The sequence below is a fragment of the Sapajus apella genome, unplaced genomic scaffold, assembly GCF_009761245.1.
Source record: "Sapajus apella isolate SASKATOON/1434 unplaced genomic scaffold, GSC_monkey_1.0 scaffold105, whole genome shotgun sequence".
In the NCBI taxonomy this organism is placed as follows: Eukaryota; Metazoa; Chordata; class Mammalia; order Primates; family Cebidae; genus Sapajus; species Sapajus apella.
In genome coordinates, this window is record NW_022437045.1 from 2,081,828 (window position 1) to 2,097,755 (window position 15,928).

Sequence of the window (15,928 nt, forward strand, 5' to 3'; positions counted from 1 at the left end):
AGGGGCAAAGTCCGCGAGCCCTCCTCGGCTGGCAGAGCGTCTTACGCTTCACTAAGCATCTCAGTGTTCACAGCCTACTCCTGATAAAGAGAAAGCCAGATCTAACATACACTATTTTCATTTGGTCACTTGAAGCAACCCTTGGGAAAAGCTCATCCATTTGCGACACTATACATAAGAAAATGCGGCTACCCGGTGAGCAGGCTTTGTCTCCACGCAGACAACAAAGAGGACCCAATTCTTACAGCTTTTGGTTTCTAATTCATTTTCATCTCATGGGATGGTTCAGGAGAAGCTGACCACTGGCACTAACTTCAAGAACACCGAGTAGGCAGCTCAGATGTTCAAGGCGTGCAAATGTCTTCCTTTCAATAACATTTTATTGAGGTGCTATTTGTTCACAATTTCCTACCTAACATCAGATCCCAGATCAAGAGGACATTAGGTGAGCAGCAGGCAAAACATTCGAACACATGTATACATGGGAGACACGCCAGGAAGGGGCAGCTCACAGCCTAACCCTCTTTCCCTTACTTCTGAGACTCCTCGTTGTACAAAATCTCACATGATCCCTTTGACAACCCAGGGTTGGTGGTGGTGGTATGTTTATTTATAGAGGAGGATACACAGGCTTAGAAAGGTTGGGTAACTCGCCCAGGTCACATCATGATAAAGCCTGGTGGATGGGGACACAAATTCAGGTTTCCAAGCATCAGGTCAAGAGTTGTTCCCAACATATCACTGCCTCCATGAAGCGGCTACCTGAAATTAGGTCTTTGTGACAGATTACTGTCTTCCTGCTGGAGAGTGCCACACCCCAAACCATTTTTCAGGGACAAAGCGTGATGCCATCTCTCTGTGCGTTAAAATAGGAATTTAGTCAAATAACTTGCATTTAGAAATGGGCATGTCTGGTTTTAAGAAAAGCATCATGATTCTATTCGTCTAGTGAATAGCAACCGTGGAGAAGATGACGGTTTATAAATAAGTTACCTTTCAGCTTGACTTCCTAACAAAAACATAAGCAGAAAGATCTTGCAATTATGCAGGCAAGTACACACTGAAGGAAGACGAATGCTCCATGAATGCTGAAAGCAAATCATGTGGTCCAATAATTTTTTTCTTTTCCTTCAGCATCTTAGGCAAGCTCTTAAAAGCAATTTAAGTGCAAAAAACTCAAAAGGTTAGCTAAGTGGGTGAGCAGAAATTAAACATTAAATGCAAGTTTTATTCACGCTGAGTACTAAAGCCCATAGCCACTAGTATACATTCTTTTTTTTTTTTCTGCCTAGAAACAATAAACAGGACAAAATATATCTTAAACATGATTCAATTGCCAAGAGCACAACACACCGTTGTCACGCCGTGTATCTCCAGATTCTCAATGCTCTCTGTTCCATCAACACAACGCCCACAAACAGCAAAAATAATCCCTGCCAAAGCTACACTAGGTGATTACATAAAATTCTTCCACAAAGCTGAAAAATTATTTCCTCAGGAATAACTACATTAAAAACTCTGCTTACCTTGTAGAAAACGGGTTTCATGTTTGTGGATTTTCTTTTACAGCATTAAACCCAATATAAGTGTTAATATGTGCTATGCTCCAAGGAAATTTTACAGGCATAAAATTAATTGCTGCATTCAAATAATTCCTTTCTCTCTTTTCAAGCATATTTCACGGAGCAAATATTTCCCTAGGCCTTTCTGATATCTTTACATTTCAGAAAGATATAACTATTTTGGAGATGAAGTTCAAGACCTTGGAATGAGAAACAGTGACAGTGCTCCAGAACGAGTATCCAAAAGAAGTTCTCCTGTCCTTAGCTGTAAAAAGAATGTAAGGATCACTGTCAGAATCCCTTCTGGGGAGAAAGGCATCTCTTCTCATCTGCATATCAGTCTGTAGACATTTTTAGAGCAAAAGCAACTTTCAATCAAGAAAAGGAAACCGTGCAAGCATGCCTACATTCGGATCCAAATCTTTACCCATGAAAATCAAAGCCCTTGTTTACTTACATGCTGTACATAAAAAGGAAAAGTTCAAAGAAACCTGCTCCCTCTGGGAGATCGGATCACATCTAAGTCGGCTGTGGGGAGATGTGTAAGACACGCGTTGTCTCTCCCTCTCATCCCTAAGCAGTGAAAAAAAAATCCCAAACTGCTCTTCCAAGTCACATTCACAAGGACGTCCTAGCGCCACCAAGCTCTTCCTCCACAGCAGCACCGGTGATTGGGGGAGGCTGGCCCCCTGCTCTGTTTCCACCCATGCCAGGAGCCTGCCTGCTCTAGAAAGGCACCGGGTTACCGCAGACGTCGTGACAACGGGACCACAGAAGGCCAAGTCTCTTGAGCCTCACAGCCAGCTCGGAAGGTGCAGTGCAGGCAGCGTGTCAGTGGGGACTGCCTAACACACCTCAAGTTCCCAGAACAAGCTGAAAACTCTTTCAACCTCCTCACCCAAAGGGACATTGTATATTCCTTTCAAACTCCAAACTATTACAATAGCACATGCTAATTGCTAACAATACTGGGGAAAAAAAAATCCCCCCTACAGGAGAGGCTGACAGGGTCACACAAAGAGCCATGACAGTAATAGGCACCCTTACAGAGAAGAAGGCAATCAATTAGGAACCATTTGCAGAAATTGTGGGGCTGTCAAAAGCCCTGGGTACAGCTGTGCTCCATCAAACCAGGCTTCATTTGATTTCCAGGGGAAATTATTCTTTATTCTAATGTCTAGAATAGTTGTTAGTAAAATATCCCAAACAGCCCAGGTTCAACCAGGGTCTAATCTGAAAAAAAGTTAATGACCCCTCAGAAGACCAGCTGGGCTAGGACAGGAAACCCAGAACATAGAGGCAGGTCTTCTCCCTGAGAGACCACCTTCTGAGGACATGGCACATGGAGGGCCCGAAAAACCCACTCTCAGCACACACTGGGCATGCACCAGAAACTTCCACGTCACCACTTAAAAAAACAGAAGAGGGCTGGGTGCAGTGGCTCACACCTGTAAACCCAGCACGTTAGGAGGCTGAAGCAGGAGGATGACATGAACCCAGGAGTTTGAGACCAGACTGGGCAACACAATGAGACCTCATCTCTACAAAAACTGAACAAAATTATCTGGGCATGGTGCCAGGCACCTGTGGTCCCAGCTACTTGGGGAGGCTGAGGTGGGAGGATCGCTTCAGCCCAGGAGGTCAATGCGGCAGTGAGCCAAGATCACAGCACTGCACTCCAGCCTAGATAACAGAGCAAGACCTTGTCCCAAAAAAATACAATTTAAAACGATTTTTAAAAAAACAGAAGAGGATTGCTTTAAACATAACCTGATGTTTCCAAGAGGTTTAAAAAACAAAACAAAACCCACAAAAAGAAAATAGTGTAATCCTTAAATTTGAAATTTTCTTTTTCTTTTCACTAATGTCCACCACAGTTTTTACTTTCGTTGGCCACTGATTCTTCTTTTTCAGGCAACAAAAAACATGGAAACAGAGTAACTGCTAGGTTTTTAATGAAGATTTTTTAAAATGTACTGAAATCTGGCTGGGTGTGGTGGCACATGCCTATAATCCCAGCACTTTGGGAGGCCGAAGCGGACAAATCACGAGGTTAGGAGTTCGAGACCAGCCTGGCCAATATGGTGAAACACTGTCTCTGCTAAAAAAAGAATACAAAAATTAGCCAAGCATGGTGGCACGCACCTGTAGTCCCAGCTACTCAGGAGGCTGCGGTAGAAGAATTGCTTGAACCTGGGAGGCAGAGATTGCAGTAAACCGAGATAGCACTACTGAACTCCAGCCTGAGTGAATGAGCGAGACTCTGTCTCAAAAAAAAAAAAAAAAAGTACTGAAATCCATCATTATACATAAAAATATTCGTATCTAAAAAAAGGTAAGGTGATAATAACATGAGACTTGAGAGGAATTTTACAGCACATGCTTAACATGCTCGTATTCTTCCAATAAATTCTTTTCTTCTGTGTTCTCTGGTGTTATTTGCTTTCTCCTTTCTCCACTTTTAACAATGAAGATTGGAGCTCAGATGGCCCCAATTTCAACCTGATTGCAGCTTTTGTTCCTCTTCTAAATGTCTGATGCTCCAATGTTCACTTTGTAAATGTTTTGCTTACTTACAAGAGGCACGGCTAAATAACAGAGTTTGCAATGGCCTTAACATGCTAACTTTTTGCATATCTGTTTGCTGAGTCTTAAAATAAGATAAACTTTGGGAAAGAATTCAATTTCCTTCTTAAGAGCTTTGATGTGTAACTCAAGCAGATCATATGAGAGGAGAACTCATTATCCCTCATGGTGTTAAGTGAGTTCCCCCAAGCTGCCATCCTGTGTCAGAGCCCCCACAAGCACACTTAACTTAAACACATGGCCTTGCTCCATCAGTGTTTCAGGAGGATTTGATTTTCTAAAAAATTTTAAGGCGAGGGCAGTGACTCATACCTGTAATCCCAGCACCTGGGGAAGCCAGGGTGGGAGGATCTTTCAAGCCCAGGAGTTTGAGACCAGCTTCAGCAACATAGTGAGACCCCTATATCTATTTTATTATTAAAATGTTTTAAAATAATTTAAGAAAAAGTTATAAAAACACATCTATTTGATGGTCTAGGATCCACTGCTTCATCAAAAAAGCTAATGAATATTAGATATATTGAGTTCCCAAAAGCAAATAACCCACTAGACAGAGTAGAAGGACTAAACATGCTGACGAATTGCAGTTTAGTAAAATAAATTGCAAACTGGGACATAACCAGGCCAGCGAAGGCAGCTGAGGATTTGCTTTGCATCAGGAATGAGGAGGAGAATCTTGAAAGAAGGTACATGGAAAATGGGAGAAGGGAGCAGGCAGTGAGGAAGGGAAAGGGAGAAGAGAGGGGAGGCTGAGAGCCCATAGCTGCTGGTATCCCTTTGGAAGCTGGCAGGCTCTAACCTGGTACCCCCCACACATAGGGGATGTCACCAACCCCCAAAAGGTATCCCACATGGCTCCTCCCATGGGTGTGCCATGGCCTGGCTCCTGGTGGTGTTGATGGCAGCCATGGCCATCTGGAACAGTCACTGCCATGATGCCAACTGCATGGGGGAGGCACGGCCAGGGCTATGTGCTCCATGGAGCTAGCAGGAGCCGGGAATGTGGAAGCCCTGCCCAACCCTGAAGTGGCAGGGCAGAAGCCTTATGCTCCTTGGGCTCAGCTGTAGCTGCCCAGCCGAGGCTCCAGAACTACACATCCCTGGGGTCTTGAGGGCCAGAAGCAGGCAGGAGCTCTGCCCTCCCAGGCACTACTGCAGCTGTCTAGCTTGTGACTGTGAGCCCAGGCATCTCTGCACTCTCAGGGGCCTGGAAAGCACCCCTTTGTCCTGGCAGGCTCAGAAGTGGCCTGCTCCCACTGCCTGGCTTCTCCCCACTCCCAGCACCTGCTATGGTCTTGGAGCAAAGTTGAGTCTGAGCCGAGGAACTGCTGCAACCTAGCCAGGTGTGCACACGCTCAGAGCAGTGCCAACACACCAGCCCTCTGCTGTACTTTGGGCACCAATGAACATGGGAACCAGGCTGAGGAGGGCTGAGTGCTGCTTGGCCCTGGCCTGTAAGCACCCCTTGGCACAAACAGCCTGGGAACCTTGAAGAGTGGCAGGAGGCAGACAGGCTCCTGGGTGGAAAGGGGTGGGTCCCCGGAAAAGCCCTCCCTTAAGCCAGGGAAGGCCTGAAGTCTGGGGGCCAGGCCGCCAGTCCCACAGACCAGAGTGGAAACTTATGGAGCTTTTGCTGGGCCTGCCCATGGCCATGGACCAATCACTTCCTCCCCTCTGAAGCCCATGACTCAGCCAGACTCAAAGAAACAACGGGACAACAAGCTGTGGAGAGGAGCTACCCATTCCAGGGTCTCCTCTCTGTTGAGAGCTAAGCACTCTGCAGGATGACCAGCTGTGGAGAGGAGCTACCCACTCCTGGGTCTGCTCTCTGCTAAGAGGTGAACACTGCAGCATGACCAGTCTGTGGGGAGAAGCTACCCACTGTGGGTTTCCTCTGAGCTGTTCTATAGCTCAATAAAGCTCCTCTTCACCTCACTCACCCTCCCTTTGTCTGCACACCTCATTCTTCCTGGACATGAGACAAGAATTCCAGACCTGCCTAATGGCATGGCTGAAAGAGCTACAACACAAACAGGGCTGAAACACGCCCCTTGTTCACCACAAGTTATGGGCGACAAGGAGAGAAGAGAGAAGGAGAGAAGAGCTGCAGCCCTTCAGGGAGCCCAGACCTAGGAGCTTCCTGAACCAGGGCTGTGCCACCCTCTTTGGGGCTCAGCAGTTCCTGACATCTCCAAGCTTCCAGGTGCTGGTGCCAGCCATAGAAGCTTCTCGTACTATGCCTGATTCAGCCACAGCCTTGCAGAAAGCCAGCGCCTGTGCTAGAGCCTGGAGCTGCTGCCTGCCCCACCACAGCCAAAATGCCTGGCTGTGCGCGGTGGCCGGACCCCAAGCTTGCTCACTTAAACACCCCTCACCACTCCGCTCACCCTTGGCAGGCATGGGATGCAGGCTGGTAGCGCAAGTCGAGCACAGCCTACCAGGCCGAGTGGGCCTAGGGGGCCCAAGCACAACGCAGGCAAAGGCACCGCTGACACAGAGGCTTCCGTCTGGTGAGGTGACACCCTAAGAATCTTGTGATAGCGTTAGTTTAAACCCAACTGAGACATCGTTCCACTTTATAACTTTCATTCAAATACCTATCATTGCTTCTATTTCTTCCATTCTTATTTTGTATTTTAGCCAAAAACAAATATAGAAGGCTTATAATTTCAAAATCGATTAAAACTGGACTGGATATTAACATAGATTGTGTTAATCAGACCACTTCCAAAAGGGTAGCTGACGACAAACAGTTAAAAATGCAGGAAAGGAATGGAGTGTAACAAATGCTACCAAGGATGTGGATAAAGTAGAAGCCTCCCACATTGTTGTCAAGAATGTCAAATAGTAGTGCAGCATTGTGGGAGACCATGGGCTGCTGCTCAAAAAGCTAAACGGGGAATCACCACAGGACCAGGCAATTCCTCTCCTTAGCCTGAAAACAAGGATTCATGCAGATAACTCTTACACCAACATTCACTCCAGAATTACCCACAACAGCCACATGGCAGCAATAATCCAAGCGTCTATCAACAGATGAATGGATAAACAAAATATGGTGTATCCGTATGCTGGAATATTATGCAGCCATAAAAAAGAATGAAAGTCCAACACGTGCTACAACATGGATGAACGCAGAAGACATGATGCTAAGTGAAATAAGACAGAAGCAAAAGGACAAATATTGTGATTCCACTAATATGTGAGGTACCTAGAAACTGACAAGTAAGACAGAAAGTAGAACAGACATTATCAGGGAGTTGAAATTGGGAGAAACAGTTCTTGTTTAAGGAGTACAGAGTTTCTGTCTGGGATAATGAGAAAGTTCTAGATGGTGGTGGTTGCAAACCAATGTGAATATACTTAATGCCACAGACGTATACACTTAAAAATAGTAAAAAAGGCATATTGTATGTTATATATATTTTATCACACAAAATGACAACATTCCAAAAATGATTTATCTTCAGCCAAAAAAAGAAAAAAAAAAGGATGCAGGAAAGAAAGAGAACAGTAATTCACACCTTTTGACAAAGTTTTCCTTGTCAAAATCCCTAAGCAAAACCACGCAATATATGAACAGCACAGCGTGCACTGCTCTTTGCTGGTACACCAGAAGTCATGGAGGGGGTCTGGCTGAAGTAAATGGTTCCGATGAGTACTTCACTTTGAAAACATACATAAATAAGGAAGCTGGTTTCTTAAAATCTATATGCTTGTATCAACTGCTGGACGTTGAGATAGGTAATTCCATCTCCTTCTCTCACCTCGGGTAAAGGTTGGAACTAACATTGCCTGCCTGGTTCTAGGTTTGCAATTTGGGCCAGTATCTTACCCTGAATGTCTGCTCCATTTTCTCCCTGTGGGAAACCTGATCCAGAGTGCCATCTGTCTGACTCCTTTTCAGACCTGTGGTGATATCAGGGACGTTGCTGAAATCTGCATGAAAAATGATAAAAACATACATGAGTTTGGCCATTTGCAGAAAATAATATCGCCTGGTTGAAAGGCTCAGATGGAGAAAGGAAAGAAGAAAACAACCTGGGAGGCAGCACAGAGCAGCCCTGAATGACACTGAGGTTACAATTATGCATGCAGATGGTCTTCCGAAACAGAGCTAGGCTCTTGCTAATTGAAAAGGCAACATCTGCCTGTTTTGGTCAAAAGAGACCAATCAAAATAATGACTTAAATGCCTTGTCACTCTTCTCATTGTTGTGTAAACGATACTTCACTAAGCTCTGGTCTTAAGTAATTTATTTAGACCGACAATCAAAAAGCAACAACTTTGTTGGTATTTTCCTATTTTTGGCTAAGTGAAGGCAAAATTACCAGGGAATCTTGGAAACCAATGATGTAATATTATACTTATTACAATCTACAACTTGCTCATTTACAAGAATGATTCTTTTGCTGGCACCAACCACAATTTCATCCTAACTTGAAAGTCCCAAGAGGATCAGCAAACCCTTAGTAACTTCCAGAGTAAAGGCTAAGAAATAATATGAGCCAGGTGTGGTGGCTCATGCCTGTAATCTCAGCACTGTGAGAGGCCAAGGCGGGAGAATCACTTAACACCAGGAGTTTGAGACCACACTGGGCAACATATCGAGACCGTGTCTGTACAAAAAATAAAAAATAAAAACAATCAGGGACAGTGGTGTGTGGTTATAATCCCAGCTACTTGGAGGGCTGAAGCAGGAGGATTGCTTGAGAACAGGAGTTCAAGACTGCAGTGAGTGATAATCCTGTCACTATACTCCAGCCTTGGCGACAGAAGAGACTCTGTCAAGAAGGAAAAGGAAAAGGAAAGGGAAAGGGAAAGAGGGAGGGAGAGAGGGAGGGAGAGAGAGAGGGAGGGAGGGAGAGGGAGGGAGAGGGAGGGAGGGAGGGAGGGAGAGAGGGAGGGAAAGAAAAGGGAAGGCGGAGAGAGGCTTAAAAGTAATAAAATAGACAAATAAAAATGTTACATGTAAGTAAATTAAAACATTAAAAATGTAAATAAATAATATGAAATATGTAGAACACACAGTTTTCCAGCCTACAACTGGAAGCACACACCCCATCCTCAACACTCCTCTCCAAGAGAGAGAAAGATTAGCCTCTATCAAAACATAACACAGGTTTTCATTGTAATTCATGTATTTGATAGAATGTCCCCTCAACTAAGTGAAACCAGATGGTTTCTGATCCCAGTCAGGTACAATAAGAAATCGATCTGAGCTGATCTGGGCCCAAGAGGCTTGAATAGACCTACAGACAAAGAAACTGCCCAGCATGATGAGGGCAGGGAAGATGGTCTCAGAAGAACCTTTAGAAGCTAGGGGAACCCTTGGAGGTGGGCACAACAGATAGACAAGAATGCCAGCAGCTGGTTCATGCTGATATTGCCAGCCACTACACAGACAGTCACTTCTAAGACAGGGAAGGCCTCCAGAAAACATCTAATGATGTATAGAATTCTGCAGCTCCAATTTTTTTCTTCCATTACCTCATCCAACACCCTAATCTCATCCAGATAAGGACAAGACAATGTCAGTCACACTTCACTGTTGCTGGCTGCAGAATTAAGTTAGTCCAGGGAAGCCAGTGCTGATCCGAAAGGCAGGAGGTGTCCCTGGGGACATTTTGGTAGCAATGGCAAGCAAGGATACTTGGGCCTGCCCCCTCTAGTCCCCTAACGCCACAACACAGAGGCAGTCCCCTCACCAGCAGGCTGACTGCACGGGAAGGAAGATGAGACCCTAACCACAAGCAACCTACCGCTGTCCTCTAGAACTGCCCCCTTTCTCTGATGTGTACACCTCGGCTTAAGGGAAACCAATGTAGGTATGTCACAAAAGAACGCCAGCCCTCACTCCTGCTGCATCTAGCTCGAGTGCATCCCTCTGTCCAAGCGTTTAACACATACTTCTTGCGTAGTAGCTGTTTTCCAGACACTGTGTGCTAGGAGGTGGGAATACAACAATGAGTAAAATGCTCTCAAGGGCTGCTTCTAGTCTGGGGAGAGGCAACTGGTGAGGAAGAGGGGGGCAGAGAGATGCGTGCAACCAGATGTCACCGATGAGGTGAGGAAAGCCCACACGCCGCTGAGTGGGGACACTTGAGAAGAAAGTTAATTCTTCCCGGGCACTTAAAAGACATCAAAGGGGCTGGGCGCGGTGGCTCACACCTGTAATCCCAGCACTTTGGGAGGCTGAGGTGGGCGGATCACCTGAGGGGGGAGCTTGAGAGCAGCCTGACCAACATGGAGAAACCCGTCCCACTAAAAACACAAAATCAGCTGGGCGTGGTGGTGGCGCCTGTAATTCCAGCTACTCAGGAGGCTGAGGCAGGAGAATTGCTTAACCCAGGAGGTGGAGGTTGCGGTGAGCTGAGATCATGCCATTGCACTCCAGCTTGGGCAAAAAGAGCAAAACTTCATCTCAAAAAAAAAAAAAAAAAAAAAAAAAAGACTTCAAAGGAAGCAGACACTTGAGCAAAGGCTTTATGTTGGGGAAGTGTTTGACTTTCAAGCTGAAGATGACAAGGCAGGGTGGGCCGTGGGGAGAAGCCGGCACCATCGGGGAACTTGCCGAGTGTGGTTGCAGAGAGCAGGGCAGAGACGGAAGAGCGCCCTCCATGGACAGCGGATGGAAAACAAAGTCACAGTGACACCACAGGTACAAGGTGTAAGGACCAGAAGATCACAGAAGAGAGCAACAGAAAAAAGTAAGGGATGGTTGAGCATTTGAAGAGGTAGATAAAAAAGAAGACATGGAAAAGAGAGGCATCGAGGGAGATGCCTGGTTTCTGTGTCCTAGGTGACTGGGTAGATGGGGAATGCGGCAAGGACAGAGGTGGGAATGACGAGCTTAGCTTCCACGAAGCTGAGTCTGAGACACGTGCAAGCCATGCAGTGGGAGACTTTCAGTGGTCGGGAAGTCCAGAGTCCAAAGCCCAGAAAGGCCTTCACAGAGACACGGATTTGGAAGTCATCCGAGACGTGGATTTGGATTCATAGCAGTGAAGCCAATGGGGTGGATGACATCAAGAAGACCGAGGAGAGAATCATGGAAACATCAGTGCATAAGGGTACAGGAGAGGGTGACCTTCAACAGAGGCGCCTTTCTTTATACAGAGAAGTAAAAGAGAAGTATAAAGCCATCAAAAAAGAGTCGTGTCACAGAAGCCATACAATGTAAAAGTGCATTACCTAGGTTACAGAATCAAATTTGCATTCCTCCTGCCTTTACCTTGTAAATAACGAGCCTTGGTATTTCCAAAGAGTTATACCAAGTACAGGAAATATGACACACGATCCACGTGCACATTCATTCATGAGGGGGATTTTACAGCCCCTGCTGTACATCAGGCATGTACCAAGTACTAGGGACACAAAGATGAACAAGGCCTTGAGTCCCACCAAGAACTCAGCTGTGGCAAGGGCATATGGAGCTTTCAAGCCCGAGGTGCCAGATGGATGCTAGTGAAAATGGCACAGCTGATGTCAAAAGCGGGTGCCGAGTGAATCCTGAGACATCTGAGTCAATCTCTTTACAAGATTTTGGAACTTAAACTCTGAAAACTCCCTGAACCACTGTTTGCCTCTTATAAAAGAGGCAAAGAGGTACTCACCCACTTATAAAGGAAGAGATTTGTTTCAGGTAAGCATGAGAAAGAGGGCAATGTACACCTGGTAAAAGAATATTGATACCCTTACTGTGAGAACCCTGCCCACTCCAGGGTAAAGGCTTAGCTTCTAGTCAGTGGGGCTCCCCCAGACCCCCTGACACCCCTTAACTTCAGGGAAACTTTGGGTGCCACTGGATTCTCTCTGAGGCACAGGCTTGGACAGGATGGCCCAAAGGAACCAGCTTCCCCTGAGGCTGGCCCCATGGATCCGAGAACAGAAGGCCGCTGTGGACAGGTCCTGAGATCCGCCAAGACAGGGAATCTCAGAGGTGTTCTACTATCCAAGCTTCCCCCAGGTGAGATGCATCTGGGCACACACAGAGTCCCTGCTGCCACCAGCAACGTGCCAGTGCCGTCCTGGATAAGACGGAGCACAGGGGAATCCAAGCAGGACAGTGTCCACAGCTGCCATCCCCAGCTCTGGGAGCCTCCAAATTTTACCAGGACCTGTATCCCCAATAAAAGGAGGGTGCCTTAGTGTTCTTTATAGAAGAGACATGAGATACAAGTACATTCTGGAAGAACAGAAGACTGGCTTTAAAAAGGGTGGAAGCTGGTAAAACCCGAATGCTTATTTACAAAGCTGTTTGAAACAGGCATCCTGTCCTGGGTGCCAAATGCCTATAGATAGCCCCTTACATTCTGCCCACGTCCTGAGCACCAGCTGTTAACGGGAGTAAATATATCCTGCCCCTTCCAGGCGAAAATCTGGCTTCCCACCTGAGAGGGCCTCATCAGGATGTATACAGTGCAACATGTTTTAGGAGCTCTTTGTCCCTAACAGATAGTAATGAGCACTTGCTTCCTGCCCGCCCTGCACTCAGCATTGTACACTACAGATGTTCAGACTCACTCCAGAAAAAGCCTCTGGCCAATATGACTGAAAATCATGAAAAAAACAAACCAAATTACAAATTCAAGTCAAGAGATCTATTTGTATCTGGTAAATATATCCTTTTGTCTTTGTCATCACATTCCTCATGGAAATTAACAGTTCAGGGCAGAGGTCTAGCAATTTGAAAAAATCTCCCATTTAACACGGCCAGCAAGAGCTTCTACTGAGCAGAAGAGCTCTCCTTAGCAGGTGAATCAGCAGAGCTGCAATGTCCCAAGTTAGTCTGGTCTCCTCCGTTTGGGTCTAGCATTTATTTCTTCCCTCATTCCCACGGGTGCCAGCACTGGGCATCCACCAAGTGCAAGGTGCTATCGCCAGAGCAGTCATGAGACCAGGCTCAGCCATCTTTCTCCTTTAATCAACACACCATGGAGAAGATGACACTCCAGGCAGGCCACCATGGAAAATGCCTGCCTCCTACTCTTCCACACAGCCTATAGCTCCTTACAGACCGCTGGGGACTGCATGCGACTTTAGGTCTGAGCACCTCATTGTCGTTCAGCTTCCTCTGGAACAGTGCGTCCGTACCTAGCCCATCAGCACCACTGTCAGCCAAGTCACTGGCAACCCCAGATCCTTTACAATGAAAGGGCAAAACCTGTGGTAAAGGAACATCCTGGGTACCAACTTAAAAACAGAAATATCGAAATGTTGAAGTTAAGGCTGCCTCGCCCACACAACTTGTAATCTGAATTGAAAATGTGCAGTTACATCATTTCCAAATCCAACCTAGCACAGTTAATATGCAAACGTGTGGGTTTTGTCATTTCTTTCTCCTGTTGCCCAGAAAGCACCAACAGATCTAGGTGATCACTGTGAAGGGCACAAAGGGGAATTCTCTGGAAACGGGCAGCAATGGGAAGCTTGGGAGAAGGCCTGGCCTGCGTGGAGTGTCCCTGCCAGCATCTCACCTGTGGTTTAATCCTAAGGAAGCCTGATTCTTCTCAGGCAGCTATGTACAGTTCATCTGGCTGATGCCACCCCATAATCCAAGTCTTGCTGGCAGCCACCTCCTTACTCAACCAGGCAGCGAGAGACTATGCAACAAAGTTCTTGTACTCCCTGGACACCAACCAGGGGGCTGCCAGCAGACCCTGGAGACGCCAGGCAGCTCCTGACGGTAAGGACAGGTGGGGAAGAGCTCCTCTGCCTTTCTAGCAGCCAGGACTGGGCCTCATGAGGACAGACAACTGGTTCCTAGCAAAAGTGATCTAAGAACCATTCTGCCCCAAAGTCTGAGAATACCTCCCAAGTTCTCAGGAACGGCAATTAAACAGAAGTTAAATTAAGCATCTCAAGATGATATTAATCGTAGCCAAAAACAAGAAATGCAAAGTGACAGGAGAACATTTGTTTTCTCCTCCTAGGTACAAAATGACTTTTTTTTTTTTTTGAGAAATTAATAATGGTAGTTGCTATGGTTTGAACATGTCCCCCGGAATTCATGTGTTGAAAATTTAATCTTCGATGCAACAGCATTGGGAGGTAGAACCTAGCAGGAGGTGTTTAGGTCATAAGGGCTTTACCCATAACCCATGAATATTGATGGCATGATATATAGGGCTCTCAGGAGTGGCTTTGCTCTGTTCCGCTGTTTACTCTTCCACCTTCAACCATGTGAGGACACAGTGTTCAAGGTGCCATCTTGGAATCAGAATTACCAAACCTAATGGCACCTTGACACTGGACTTCCCAGCCTCTAGGACCGAGAGCCAGTCAATCTGTTTACAAATTACCCCGTGTGTGGTATTTTTTTACAGTAGCACCAATGAGCTAAGACAGCAGGCACTGCATCAGAAAAAGCTGTGCTTCAATATGTGCACTGAGGGTTCATTTGAAATAGACTAGAAGTATCAGGCATGGGAATGAAAACTGTTTTTAAAATATGTTTTTCATGCTTCAAACCATATATTATCATACACTGATTTTTAATACTCTCATATCCAAAGGATCCTTTTTGATAACATATACTTTTACCATCCTGAAATAAAAATCATTCTCAATATAATCTACCTACCTACCTCCATACATAGTTTCTTCAGAAGCAATATACTACCCTAAAAATAACACAAAAAGAAAAATAAATGGTAAGTCGTTTATAAATAAAAACTGTGTTTGAATACTTCGAATTATGCTCAATATGTAAATGGCAGCAGAACCTCTCTAGACGCCGTGAGGAAGCTGCCAGCCACTGGGTCTACAGACCTTGTCCCAAGCTTCACCACAGACCAATGCCAGTGTGTCTTGGTGGTATGACCATCAATGACACAACTTTATAAAATGGCAAAAACTCTTGGGAAAGTTCTGAGGAAAATGAAGGATATACTTCCCTTATTTACTGGGTTGTCATCTTCCCAGAAAATTCCAAGTACCCTGCAGCTGTGGGGAAAAATCAATGTGTGCCCAGAATTTATGTGTTAGAAACTTAATCGTAGTTCCTAGCTCAGATAATTAATTGCATGCATGTTTTTTTCACCTCCATTAAGGTTCAGTCAAACAATGTGCAACATATGGGATTAACCTGATCACTGTAGGATGTCCTGCAATCATGTCCCCAGCTACCAAATATCACCATCCCTGGAATCATTATGATAGCCAAAAACAGAACCACAAACTTCTGAAATGTCACCTGGTGGTCAGCGCCACCACCTCTAAGAACTGCCTCTCCCTGCGGCCAGGACCTCAACTTTACCTCTAGGAGAGTCAAGTGGCATCAGAGGATGGAAAACGCATCCAACCCATAGCATTTTACACCCTCTGAGTATTAGCCTCCCTCAATTCCCAAAGAAAGGTAAAATACACTCACTGAAGCAATTAAAAATACAGCAGCCAGATAAATGATGAAGTATATTTAATTGGGACTCTAATGTCAGGCTCGAAAATGGTTTTAGTTGATTAGATCATTAATCCTTAGAAACCCCTTCTGATGTGGAAACTATCGAAGAATAATCTTCTAAGAAGAAGACTGAAAAAAAATCTAAAAAATAATGTCAAAGTAGCTACAAGTGAATAATAAATGGGTTAATTAAGTTTTCAACTACATAATGCACTGTGGCATTAGAGTTACACATCTCTGCCATTTAATACTTACATTCTCCTGTCTACTCATATCCAGATAAAATAGTGTACTTTGTTTGAATTATGCTATTAATCTATTTGATTTACTCAATTTCTCTATTCAGTTTCTCAGAATTCATACAATGCAACTCCAT

At 45.3% G+C, this 15,928-nt stretch overlaps 1 protein-coding gene across 11 annotated transcripts in view; it reads right to left on the reverse strand.

Moving 5' to 3' along the window:
* The window catches only part of TIAM2 (TIAM Rac1 associated GEF 2), a 241,044-nt gene that overhangs the window by 41,049 nt on the left and 184,067 nt on the right, over positions 1-15,928 (reverse strand). For 7 of the 11 annotated variants that reach the window (XM_032258743.1, XM_032258733.1, XM_032258736.1 and 4 more), the window contains one exon: positions 7,984-8,087. In XM_032258743.1, coding sequence (XP_032114634.1) covers positions 7,984-8,087 — 104 coding nt within the window. Of the gene's footprint in view, positions 1-1,526; positions 1,828-2,019; positions 2,955-7,983; positions 8,088-15,928 lie in introns of those variants that run through there. The other 4 variants (XM_032258740.1, XM_032258739.1, XM_032258742.1 and 1 more) reach the window with 4 other exon arrangements.